We start from the raw sequence: 12380 nt of genomic DNA on the forward strand, positions 1-12380 counted from the left end.
ATCAAATCAGCCTTCATAAGTATTAGGGAATTATCAACAATGTTTCTTTTTCCAGCTTTCGTTTTCTTTACGTGGAGAAAAGATTTAGGTGCCATTGTCCTTTATATCTTTGGCAAATTCTAGTGTTTGTTATTCTTTTTCAACTTTGATGGTCGTTTGTGATGGTGTGTGAAGTAGCGTGTAAGTATACTGTCTGCTTCTCTTCATCAGTTCTAGATTTTTTAAAATATGTATGATAGATTCCTTTAATGGAAGCTGCGAGCAACCTTCCCATAACCAAAAAAGTGTTTAAATGTCGTCTCTGAGCCAAAAACTTAGGCATGAGACGCTGAAGCCAGAATGGACGTCCTGGGAGGATGAGACGAACACGAACGGTCTAGATGAGGATGACGTGGAGCCACGTGTCAGCAGTGTCTCCTCCCGCGCAGCTATATAAAGGAGCACAACTCCAGCTCACCCTCCGCATCTTTCATTCGTGTCTGAAGCAGCAGCCATTGCCCATTGCTAACCAGAGTGGAGTGGTAGAGCAGTTCGAGTTTGCTTTTCTCTCTTGCTTGATTGATCGGTGCCTCGATCCATCGTTCGTCGGCGGTGCATATAGTTAGCGAGGAATTCTCGGGCCGGCCACCGGCGACGACGACCGCAAGTGATCCGTGAGGATGGTGAACACGACGGCGGCTATGGTGAGCGGCGGCGTGCTGCCGCTGGCGTCCCTGAACCACATCAGCATAGTGTGCAGGTCGGTGGAGGAGTCGCTCGACTTCTACATGAACGTCCTCGGGTTCACCCCCATCCGCCGCCCCGGCTCCTTCGACTTCGACGGCGCATGGTAATCATACCGGACCAGCTCAATACGTAGGAGCGTCAGTGTTAATTGCACTGCTCTGAATCTCTGATAATGCTTTTCTTGTTGCTGCGAGTGAAGGCTGTTCAACTACGGGATCGGCATCCACCTGCTGCAGTCGGAGCATCCAGAGAGCTTACCGGCGAAGAAGGAGATCAACCCCAAGGATAACCACATCTCCTTCCAGGTACGTTGTGGTAGTTAATTTCGATTTGGTTGCGAACAGCTCTCTCTCTCTCTCTCTCTCTCTCTCTCTCTCTCTCTCTCTCTCTCTCTCTCTCTCTCTCTCAAAAGGAGTATTAGGGTGTGACGAAAGCGACGTCGGCGTCCTGTCGCCGGCGACGGCCCGCATGTGTTCCGCGAGTAACAGTGCCGTTATGTGCGATCGATGGCCGACAACGACGGGTCGGGCTGATGTGCACACGTACGTGCACGGCGCATAAGTCTTCCATTTCGCGCGTTGGTTCCTTGTTCCGTCGTAGATGCACGATGGATACCAGGTCAAGTCACCACTCACCACACAGAAACTGAAGTTGGATGCTGAGTCAGAATGTCTCACTAGCTGAGATCAATTTTCGTTTATCAAATACAGTATAAGAAAAGCTTCTGAGACTAATGAAGGCGCAAAATTGTTGTGTTTTGTGTGCAGTGCGAGAGCATGGTGGCGGTGGAGCGGCGGCTCAAGGAGCTGGGCATCCCGTACATCCAGCGGTGCGTGGAGGAGGGCGGCATCTACGTGGACCAGATCTTCTTCCATGACCCCGACGGCTTCATGATCGAGATCTGCAACTGCGACAAGCTCCCGGTCGTCCCGCTCGCCGGCCAGAACTTCGCCATGGCCGCCTGCAAGAGGGTCGCCTCCGTCAAGCAACAGCAGCTGCCCATGCCAGTCGCACAAGTAGCGCAAGCAACCCCTGCTCCGGCGGCGGCCGCGGCTTCGCAGTGCGTTCCGGCGCCGAACCCGGCCTTGCAGCGCGTCGGCGGCGAGGAGGCGGCGCATATCTCGTGCGCGTGAGGGGTGGGGGGCCGGGGTAGCCAGGCCGCCCAACTGGTGGGTGGCGCGCTCCGTGGAGTTGTGGTTTTTGTACATTGTGATATGACAGTGTGCGTATGAATAAAGCGAGGGGAGCAGAGTGTAGTTTCAGCTTCAAATCTGCGTCTCGGAGCGGATGAGCCCTCTGTTTGCTCTGTTTTTCTTCCCCGTCCTTCGAACTACTGTAGTAGACGAGTTCATATTCCTTGGCCCGGTTGACACCAGGATTGCAGAAGAGTTGATGAACAGCTGCCTTATATAAATAGTTTGTGTTATAGTGTGTATAAATACGTTCTGACATAATATTTATACTCTATAAGCAACAAACAACAGGTAGTACCATCACAAATGGAAAAAGAGAGACAGAGAGAAGATTGCAATGTACGCTGCAGGTTTCGTAGGCAAGGGTACTAAATACTCCTAACAAAGGGGCAATAATTTAATAAAACTCCGCCTTCATCTACAACAACAACAACAAAAATCCCATCTAACCCCCTCCGGTATTTACACGAGGGGGGCAGATACTCTCCGGCGCCGATCAGCAGTTGACGCCGCACTGCCCCATGGCGACGGCTTTCTGGGTATCTGATATGAAAGGGTCGATCTTCACCCACAGGAGGGAGAAGATGGAGGCGAGGAGGATGGACCAAACGATGACGATGGTTGGCGTGCGGTTCTGCTTCCCCATGAGACCCTTGAGGAAGGGGTAGAGATGGAGGATCACCCAGATTGAGAAGAAGAGCTTTCCGAAGAGTGGACCCCAAGACTGGTAACCGCTGTTGATGGCATATGATATGCCTGCCACCATACCCACCAGGTTAATCACAAGGACGGTGGTCGGAGGGATGAGGAGACTGGTCCACTTGAACACATATAGCTCGGCAAAGTCGCCGTCCTCGTCGTTTGCCTTCGAGGTAACCGTGAAGTTGGTGTCGATCCCGGCCAACACCTTCAGCAGACCCTGGAACACTGCAAAAAGATGGGCAGATGTGCCACCAATAACCCAGAACTGCTCGTTTCTCCACCAGTCCTCGATGCCGACACCACTCCATCGGAGCTCCAATATACCCGTGGCAAAGATGGAGGCAAACATAAGAATAAAGAACATCCCAGCATAATTACTGATCTGCATGTCAGAAAGAATATATCAACATCAAAAAAAAATCTGACACAAAGACACCTGATTGTGAGGGTTTTAGCAATGCGAGATTTAACAAGAGGAACAAAGCTCTGCAGAAGTAGGATGATCAGCCAAAACATTTTTCGCTCATGGTCATTAACAACATATCAAGTGACATAATGCAGATAACAATAACACGGAAGGGTTTCTTGTTACTAACCTCAGGAATGATAAATTTGTTGGTGAGGAGACAGATAGCAGGAAGCACACAATAGGCAATAAGTGGGAGGGATGTTATTGGATAAACAATGGTGTTGATGTAAGCCACCCTCTCCAGAAGTTTCAACCGCCCACCGTAGTTGTACCAGATAGGACAATGTCTGCTAAACAGAATTTCAACTGACCCAAGAGCCCATCGGAGAACTTGATTAAGTCGGTCAGAGAGATTGATTGGTGCAGAACCCTTGAAACAAGGCCGTGGTGGCATGCAGTAGATTGATATCCATCCTCTTGCGTGCATTTTAAACCCAGTAAGAATATCTTCAGTAACTGAACCATAGATCCAGCCAATCTGAAACAACATAAAAGAAAATCTCACTTCCAGTTTCGTATCTCAGCATAAGACTTAGAGAAAAGAATAAGGAAAACTATGACTCTCACACTAACCTCTTTTCCCCATTCGGTTTTGTCCTCATATCCACAGCTGATGACATGGATGGCTTCCTTTAGTAGGGAAGCTGGATTCGTTGAAGGTGGTATGCCTCCTTGAGTCATAAAGGTGGATGCAGTAAATATAGGAGACTGACCAAATCGTTTCTCCAATCTCTTCTGGGACATAAGCATGGACCTTTCATCCTCATAACCTGATGAGATCCAGAAAGAGTGATTAGTTGAAGCAAGTCATAGCTCAGAATCTCAAGAACCAAAAGGAAGACTAAATAGAAGCATAATATTGTAGGGATTCAGTATATACAGCGCTTGCTTTCAGATGCCAAGAATAAATGTAAGGTAAAAATTGCAATCACATACCTTCTATACCCTCTTCTATATCATCCATGTTGAAGATGGGAGCAGAAGACTCAGTTCTCTTCATCATACGGTTTTTGTTATCCATATAGCTCTTGCTCTTTTTCTTTCTGCCACCACAGCAACTCTTGACAACAATGTTAGGTTCCAAATCAGCCTCAGTTAATACAGGATCATAGCCATACAAGGCCTGCCTATTGAAACAGCATCCTGTCCCGACATACATTGGACCCTGAATGCCATCTAAACCTTTCATGTTGATCTGCAAAGAGGAAAAGCATGTAAGAGACAAGAAAGTGTTGTCGTCATGATGAACACAGACAGCACCAGACTTACATCAAAGAAAACTATGTTGCGATTAGCATATCGATCGTGCAAATCAATGCCGTCAAATCTTTGTGGAAATTGGACATAGCAAGTTTTCCTTCCTAGAGCGGGATCCATCATGAAGCACATTGCTTCTCTAAGAGCTTTGCTGCTATTGAAGTAGTGATCACAATCCACATTAAGAAGATAGGCACCATTTGTCAATACAGCAGATACACGAATCTGCCAACCAGTAAAAGGTATGTAATTGTATAATTAGCAACGAGCCAGATAAAATCCAATGCAATGTACATAAGTAAATTTGCAGAAGAGAACACATACCAGTGCATTCATCGCACCAGCCTTCTTGTGATGCTGGAAACCTGGTCTCTTTTCACGAGAGACATACACAAGCCATGGTAACTCATTACCATCAGTGTCAAGGCCACCACTGTGCCCCAAGAACACCTGAATTCCACAAAAAGTAAGTTTAATACATAAGATTCAAATTAGGTCAACATTATTTTCAAGCGACAGACGCATTGAAGTAAAAGGTACCTGAATCATGCCAGGATGGTCCCTAGGGTTATTCCCAGGCCAAGCAGTGCCATCGGCCATGGTCCACCCCTCTTCAGGCACTTTTTGGGCTTTGGCAACAAGTGCATTGATTCGTATTTTAAATTCTTCATACTCTCTCTGAAACAAAGCATACCCCAAAGTTAATGTCCAAGCAGAATTTGGGGAAAGCAATCTAAGCATGTGGTTTGTAGCTTACCTTCATTGCTCGTCTTTCCTTCACAAAAGAAGGCTGGATTTTGTCCTTTAGGTAATCTATTTTTTGCTGAAAGTAAAACTCCGGGGCCCTTGGTTCAATGTTGTGCTTCTTGCAAAACGGAACCCACTTCCTAGCAAATTCTGCAGTTTCTGAGAGCGACTCGAATGTCAACATAGCCGAACCATCATCAGAAACATAGCATGACACTTTGTCAACAGGGTAATCCACAGCAAGAATGGACAGGACAGTATTTGCTGTGATCAGGGGAGGTTCCTTCAGTGGATCCACTGTACTGACAAAGATATCAATGGGACACAGCTGTGATGGCTCTCCCTCCCTATCATACCTGCGACATTAGATTACGCACCTCAGGACACATAATGTAAATGAAAGATGTTATGCTGCCAAAAATCATGAACAAATGTAGACCCATTTGTCGTAACTTACCTCAATGCAAGCCTGTCAAGGTATGTTTCACGGTTGATTGGATACCATTTTGGAAACTGATCTAGAAGCCAAGACAAGGCGAACCAAATCTCACAGATAACAGACACTAGCCATAATCCATAAGCATCACGCACTGGATGAGTGACACGATACTGGAAGAAGAAGCACAGGATGATAAGTCGGAGAATGATCACTATCCGGTAAAGGTTGAGCTGGTTTGCAGGAATAGGCACTATACGGCTCAGAGGTAGACGTGCATCATCAACCCTGCAAAGACAAAAGTACAGATATCTCAGTTTCATTGAGTCATTTCCAATCGAACAACAAAGTGTAACAACACTACAGGTAAAGCGTAGTCAAGAGAAAAATTACAGATCCTAATCAACTCAGAAACATAAATTATCAGAATAGTCACTGATTATAATGGAGAAAGGTTATTTATACATTTGCATATCTTCGCCATTTGAGCCAGTTCCTTCCATGTCTCCTCCTCCTCTTGCATCTGGATATTTATTGGTCACCTGCATCATGTTTTTGTCCTGCTTAACCCTCCAGCTTTCAACTCTTTCCTTCCAGTCAACACTGTTAAGCCCATAGGAGTTCAAGTCCTTCGAAGGGTCCACAATCCTCACAGGAACTGATATCATAGTAGAGAAATGTTAATATTTTCATCAGATGAGCAAACAAATTGTCCAAAAGAAGCTATTTATGATAGACAGGAATATACCTGGGACACTTGGATCGACATAGCTTGATGTTGGGCTGCGGATAGAGTGGCGATCAGGGGAAGCATCAGGGATTTCACCGGAGATCTGGAAAAGATTTTCAATGCATTAATGCACAAGAGCAAGGGATTCTGACAGAAACAAGCTCAGCTTTCGAGAATGCATGAAAAAAAACAAGTGTCTGAATGATAGGTATTTACCTGTTGCCCACTTGTCAGCCGAGGAATACGATGATGAGGTTCATGGCGAGAGGATGAAGACAAATCAATGTCTTCTCCTTGACCCTGCAGCTGCCACTCTGGACCTTTGCCATTCCCTTGCTTATAGTTGAACTCATTGTCCAGGTCATCAACATCTTCTTCCTCCTCATCTCCCGGAACTCGGGGGCTACCTGAATTTTGTCAACGAGTGATGCATACATCAATTAGCATGACTTATAAACAAAAACATAAGAATATGAGGTGGATGGGTTTAATTTTATATGTCGAGCAACAAGCAGTATACCACAACTTTGGCTCATATAAAGCAAGCAGAAAGCAGACTTCCATATGTAATTCTCATACAGATCACATAACAAATCAACATGTTGTATAGAAACAAACCTTTCAGCCTCTTGTATCTGGTCTTGCACTGAGGACAGCATTTGACCCCATCCTTGCGTTCATACTCATAGCAAGGGCGGCAGACCGGGAAGGCGCACTCATTGCAGGCGACAAAGACATCGCCGGTGGCCGAAACGCCAACAGTGTCACCACATATCTGGCAGCCCTGACCACCCGCGCCTTTTACCTCCTTACCCTGCATCAGTAAGATCAAAACAAGGTCAGCACACACCCGTGCGAAATTACACAGCTTGCTAGGAGACACAGCAATCCCCCATGTACCATAATCGATCAGCAATAAGTCATCTTCTTGGCTTAAAGTTGAAACTATGATCCAAAATCGGGAATGGCATGAATAGTTTGATGTTAAGGTAAGGTAGACTGATCAGTCAATACTGAACATGGTCCCAATATATCGGTGAGGTCTGGAACAGATAATCCCCATGTCATGAATGGCATGTCATTGAGAGGAACAGTTTGCGGTTGTGGGTGTGGGTGTGGGTGTCGGTGTGTGGGTTGTGGATGTGGGAGTGTGGGTTGTGGGTTGTGGGGGGTACGGATAACCCCGACGCTGAACATCTCCCAATTGCTCCACCGCTCGTCAATTCCATACATGAAAAGGGCCACCATTAACGGACAGGGGAAATGCGGCAAGACTACGAATCCAACGCACGAGCACCCCCACAGATTCATGCGTAATCGGGGGAAATTCGAGCTGTTACACCTAACACCGCAACCTAGATCCACCGACTCGCCTTTCGCACCAGATCCACCGACGCGCGGACACGCGCACCGCATGAACGAGCCGTGACGAACAGAAATGGCGCCGACGAATTAAGGCACCGTACCGGGGCGGGCGCGTCGCCGTCGTGGCGGATCATGACGAACTCATTGCGATTGTGCGACCCCGCGACCATCCCCCGGTTGGCCGCCATCTTTCCGCTGCCCGGCCGCCCTCACACACCACCGGCGGCGGTGACGAAGGCGAGAGAGAGAGGCACGGAGAGGCCGAGCTGCCGCTCTAGATCCGAGAGGAATAGGTGGAGATCGCCACCATTCCCGGATACCCCCGCGCGCGAGCTCTCTCTCAGCTCGCTTCTGCAATGCTGCTGCCGCTGCTGCTCCTCCTCCTCCACTCCTCCTATCTTGTCATGGCAAAGAGAGAGAAAAAGTGTTGTCCTTTGTCTCCTATTTCAGCGATTCCCGGAAGCCACCTTTGTGTCTGCGACTGTGCACAGCGTGGGAGCGATGGAGTGTAAACAGCGCAGCTGGCTCGGCTCATGCTTTGCATTAAACTAACCCGTCTGGTAATCCGTTCTTGTCCCAATAATGGCGGTTGAGGCGCCGCTGTCAATGCCCGTCGGTGGCCTCTTTCTTTACTCCTCTGTTTCTGGTCTAACGAAATTTGATTGGGGGTCGGAATCTTCTTCCGTCTCGTAGCTCCGTGCATGGAAAAGGATTTGAGATTTGTCATCGCATTTCAACAACATTCGTTCGTTTATTTGTGGTAATGGTAGTATATCGTCGGCGAGATGCATGAAAGTCAAGTGCCAAGCCCTCTACATAATGTTAAATTTGAAAAAATATCAGGAATTTTTTAAAAAAAAACTAAAATTTTGGATATCAAATCTGGGTGTCCATTCTACTCTCATGTTTAGTTTCGTGAAGAAATAAAATACTCCCTCCATCACAAAATAAGTGTCTTAAGTTTAATACTACAACTTATGTTGGGCCCGGGAAGTACATGATATCCATGCATGGAAAAAGATTTGAGATTTGTCATCACAATTCAACAACATTCATTCATTTTTTTTTGTGATAGTGGTAGTATATCGTCCATGAGATGCATCGGAGCTCTCGGGTGCCAAGGTCCTTATATGATACTAAAAAATTCTTGAATATGCACGAGTGTGCATATCATATATTAAAAAAGAAAAGCAAATGATGTCTCCTCCAGAAGTTTACAAATACATGTCCGTATGGCTTTTACTCCCATAAACACTCTACGTATACAAATACAGACCCTACTCCTCCCGACTAACCCACCTATGTAATCCACGCAGAAATGCATCCAACTTCCCTTTGAGCAGTCCTGTCGGAGCCCACACCTTACTCTCAGACCTCACATTGCCGATGAGCCTCTCAATCGATGGCGAAGCTGAAAGTGCTAGTTATCGACTAAAGGGGGGTGAATAGGCGATTTTTATGAAAGTCTTCAATACACAGGGGTTTTGAAGACCAGCGGTATAAATGAACCTATTGATATGCAGCGGAAGGTAGACTACACTAGACAGGCCATAGTCAAGTAAGCAATGAAGTGAAAGCACGAAGGCTATCAATAGCTAGGTAGTATGGATCATGATGGAAGAAGGTATGAAGCCAAACAGTAAACAGACTTTAAGCAGTGAAGACACTCAGATCATGCAAGCAGTCAATGACTTCACGAAGACAAACTGTAAAGTAAAAGGAAGTGAAGGATAGAACCAGTTGCTTGGTGAAGACAAGGATTTGGTAGACCAGTTCCAGTTGCTGTGACAACTGTACGTCTGGTTAGGGAGGCTGAGATTTAACTCAGAAGACCGCGTCTTCACCTTATTCCCCTTAAGCTAAGGACACACGTTCCTCGCCCAATCACTCTGGTAAGTCTTCAAGGTAGACTTTCAAACCTTCACAGACTTCGTTCGCCGGCAATCCACAATGACTCTTGGATGCTCAGAACGTGACGCCTAACCGGCTAGAGGATTCACAGTCCTCAAGTGTAACAAGTCTTCAGATCACGCGGACAGAAAGACTTCAGTGATGCCTAACACTCTTTGGCTCTGGGTGTTTTGGGCTTTGTCCTCGCAAGGATCTCTCTCTCAAATGCTTCGAAGGTGGGTTGCTCTCAAACGACAAAAGTCGTGCACTAACTCTAAGCAGCCACCAATTTATGGTGTAGGTGAAAGTGCGTTATATCGACTAGAGGGGGGTGAATAGGCGATTTTTATGAAAGTCTTCAAAACATGGAAGTTTCGAAGACAAACGATAGAAATAAACCTATTACCATGCAGCGGAAGGTAGACTACACTAGGCAAGCCATAGTCAAGTATTCAAGTGAGAGCACAATGACTAATAGCAGCAATGCAGTAAGGATCAGGTAGGAAGATATTATGAAGCCAAACAGAACACGCAGTCACTTAGTGAAGACAAAAGATAGTGCAATCATACAATGACTTCACAAGGAGTAACAGTAAGTAGAGGGACGGGAAGGATGAAACCAGTGACTCGTTGAAGACAATGATTTGTTGGACCAGTTCCAGTTGTTGTGACAACTGTACGTCTGGTTAGGGCGGCTAGGTATTTAAACCTGAGGACACACAGTCTCGGACATCCAGTCCTGAACACGCAGCTCAGGACACCCAGTCCTCACCGTATTCCCCTTGAGCTAAGGTCACACAGACCTCGCCCAATCACTCTGGTAAGTCTTCAAGGTAGACTCCCAAACCTTCACAGACTTCGTTCACCGGCGATCCACAATGTCTCTTGGATGCTCAGAACGCGACGCCTAACCGGCTGGAGGATGCACAGTCCTCAAGTGTAATAAGTCTTCAGATCACACAGACACGAAGACTTAAGTGATGCCTAATTCTCTTTGGCTCTGGGTGGTTAGGGCTTTATCCTCGCAAGGAATTCTCTCTCAAAGGCTTCGAGGTGGGTTGCTCTCAAACGACAAAAGCCGTACACTAACTCTGAGCAGCCAACCGTTTATGGTTGTAGGGGGTGGGTATTTATAGCCACTAGGCAACCCGACCTAATTTGTCCGAAATGACCCTGGGTCACTAAGGAACTGACACGTGTTCCAACGGTCAGATTTCAAACTCACACGACAACTTTACTTGGGCTACAAGCAAAGCTGACTTGTCCGACTCTGGACAAGATTCGCTCTCATAGTCTTCACTCGAAGACATAGGTTTTGTTTAAGCATCACTTCAGTCATTCTGAATGGTTCTCTTGGACCCCACTTAACAGTACGGTGGTTCCTATGACTCAACAAGGAAGAGGAAAAAGAGCTACGAAAGATCTAAGTCTTCGAGCTCCACAGGCTTCATGCGATGTCTTCTCTTGTCATAGTCTTCAATGTGAATATCTTCATATACCACCTTTGACATCAATGTCTTGATACATTTTTAGGGGTCATCTCTGGTAAGAAAACCGAATCAATGAGGGACTTCTACCTGTGTTATCCTGCAATTCTCACAAACACATTAGTCCCTCAACTAGGTTTGTCGTCAATACTCCAAAACCAACTAGGGGTGGCACTAGATGCACTTACAGTAGGGGTGGCTATTTATAGCCAGGGCAACCCAACCTGATTTGTCCGAAATGACCCTGGGTCACTAAGGAACTGACACGTGTCCAACGGTCAGATTTCAAACACACGCGACAGCTTGACTTCGGCTACAGGTAAAGCTGACTCATCCAGCTCTGGATAAGATTTGTTCTCATTGTCTTCGCTCGAAGACTTAGGATTTGGTTGAGCATCACTTCAGTCACTCTGATTTTGTTCACTTGGACCCCACTTAACAATACGGTGGTTCCTATGAATCAACAAATAAGAAAAGAAAATGACGAAACAACTATGTCTTCGCACTCCATAGTCTTCATGTGCTTCTCATGTCATAATCTTCACTGTGAATATCTTCATAGACCACCATTGTCTTTAATGTCTTCACACATTTTTAGGGGTCATCTCTGGTAGGTAAATCGAATCAATATGGGACTACTACCTGTGTTATCCTGTAATTCTCACAAACGCATTAGTCTCTCAACCAAGTTTGTTGTCAATACTCCAAAACCAACTAAGGGTGGCACTAGATGCACTTACAATCTCCCCCTTTTTGGTGATTGATGACAAACCGGTTGAAGTTTTCAACGGGGATAAGAGTATGTGAAAGTTTAAGGATTAAGGCATTGTCTTCATAATTAGCAAAGGCTCCCCCTAAAGATGCGCATGTAAGTAGTTTGCTTTTGAATGCAGATGCACATGGCAGGTTTTACTTTGCGAGATCCCTTTCAACTTATGAAGACAATTCATCATGAATATATAAAGAGATAACGAAGATAATGACATGCATAATGAAAAATGGACATCTGCGGAATGACTTCATGCGGAATTTATCATTGCATCACAAGATAGCAGAAAAGGTAGCAAACGACCATCGAGTTTAAGTGTTACAACTCAAAAAACCAAATGTTTCAAAAGACAAGAGTTATAAAGACTTAGCAAAAATAATGCAACCACCCAATAAGGACCCGCTTGAAGACTATCAACTCATAAGCTTCTCCCGCTTTTGTCAGTAATGACCAAAAAGGTTTGAAGACATAGAGTATCTACGCGTTCCCATCAGGAGTAGATGAAGGAGCAGGGTCGACGTTGGAGATCGGTGGTGCAAACGGGCCTGATGCAGTGTTGAGATGCAGTGCAGCCATGGTTGGTGAAGTGGCGTCCTCTTCTTCATCAAC

At 46.0% G+C, this 12380-nt stretch overlaps 2 protein-coding genes across 2 annotated transcripts; one reads left to right on the plus strand and one right to left on the minus strand.

Annotated features, from left to right (window-relative positions):
• Positions 1-455: 455 nt before the first annotated feature.
• On the plus strand, positions 456-1996 carry LOC125551391 (glyoxylase I 4-like). The gene is made up of 3 exons (XM_048714608.1): positions 456-829; positions 926-1031; positions 1494-1996. Exons 1-3 carry the CDS (start codon positions 660-662, stop codon positions 1857-1859), a joined length of 642 nt encoding a protein of 213 aa, XP_048570565.1. The 5' UTR covers positions 456-659; the 3' UTR covers positions 1860-1996.
• Positions 1997-2115: 119 nt separating this feature from the next.
• Positions 2116-8116, minus strand: LOC125551387 (probable cellulose synthase A catalytic subunit 1 [UDP-forming]). Its single transcript, XM_048714602.1, has 14 exons — positions 7727-8116; positions 6879-7074; positions 6477-6667; positions 6279-6363; positions 5996-6188; positions 5552-5818; positions 5105-5450; positions 4888-5025; positions 4672-4797; positions 4360-4572; positions 4027-4285; positions 3664-3860; positions 3218-3568; positions 2116-3003 (listed from the first exon to the last, which is right to left on the minus strand). The coding sequence occupies exons 1-14, from the start codon at positions 7811-7813 to the stop codon at positions 2416-2418; spliced, it is 3237 nt and encodes a 1078-aa protein (XP_048570559.1). The 5' UTR covers positions 7814-8116; the 3' UTR covers positions 2116-2415.
• Between the last annotated feature and the right edge of the window lie 4264 nt (positions 8117-12380).

Source organism: Triticum urartu, chromosome 1 (assembly GCF_003073215.2).
Source record: "Triticum urartu cultivar G1812 chromosome 1, Tu2.1, whole genome shotgun sequence".
Classification (NCBI taxonomy): Eukaryota; Viridiplantae; Streptophyta; class Magnoliopsida; order Poales; family Poaceae; genus Triticum; species Triticum urartu.

Excerpts from the sequence above, each read along its gene's own strand:
- LOC125551391 (XM_048714608.1), top strand. The coding sequence starts at position 660 with ATGGTGAACACGACGGCGGCTATGGTGAGCGGCGGCGTGCTGCCGCTG. Across the intron at positions 830-925 it reads TTCGACTTCGACGGCGCATG|GCTGTTCAACTACGGGATCG; the intron begins GTAATCATACCG and ends CTGCGAGTGAAG. Across the intron at positions 1,032-1,493 it reads ATAACCACATCTCCTTCCAG|TGCGAGAGCATGGTGGCGGT; the intron begins GTACGTTGTGGT and ends TTTTGTGTGCAG.
- LOC125551387 (XM_048714602.1), bottom strand. The coding sequence starts at position 7,813 with ATGGCGGCCAACCGGGGGATGGTCGCGGGGTCGCACAATCGCAATGAG. Across the intron at positions 5,819-5,995 it reads AATGGCGAAGATATGCAAAT|GGTTGATGATGCACGTCTAC; the intron begins GTATAAATAACC and ends TTGTCTTTGCAG. Across the intron at positions 3,861-4,026 it reads TATAGAAGAGGGTATAGAAG|GTTATGAGGATGAAAGGTCC; the intron begins GTATGTGATTGC and ends GGATCTCATCAG.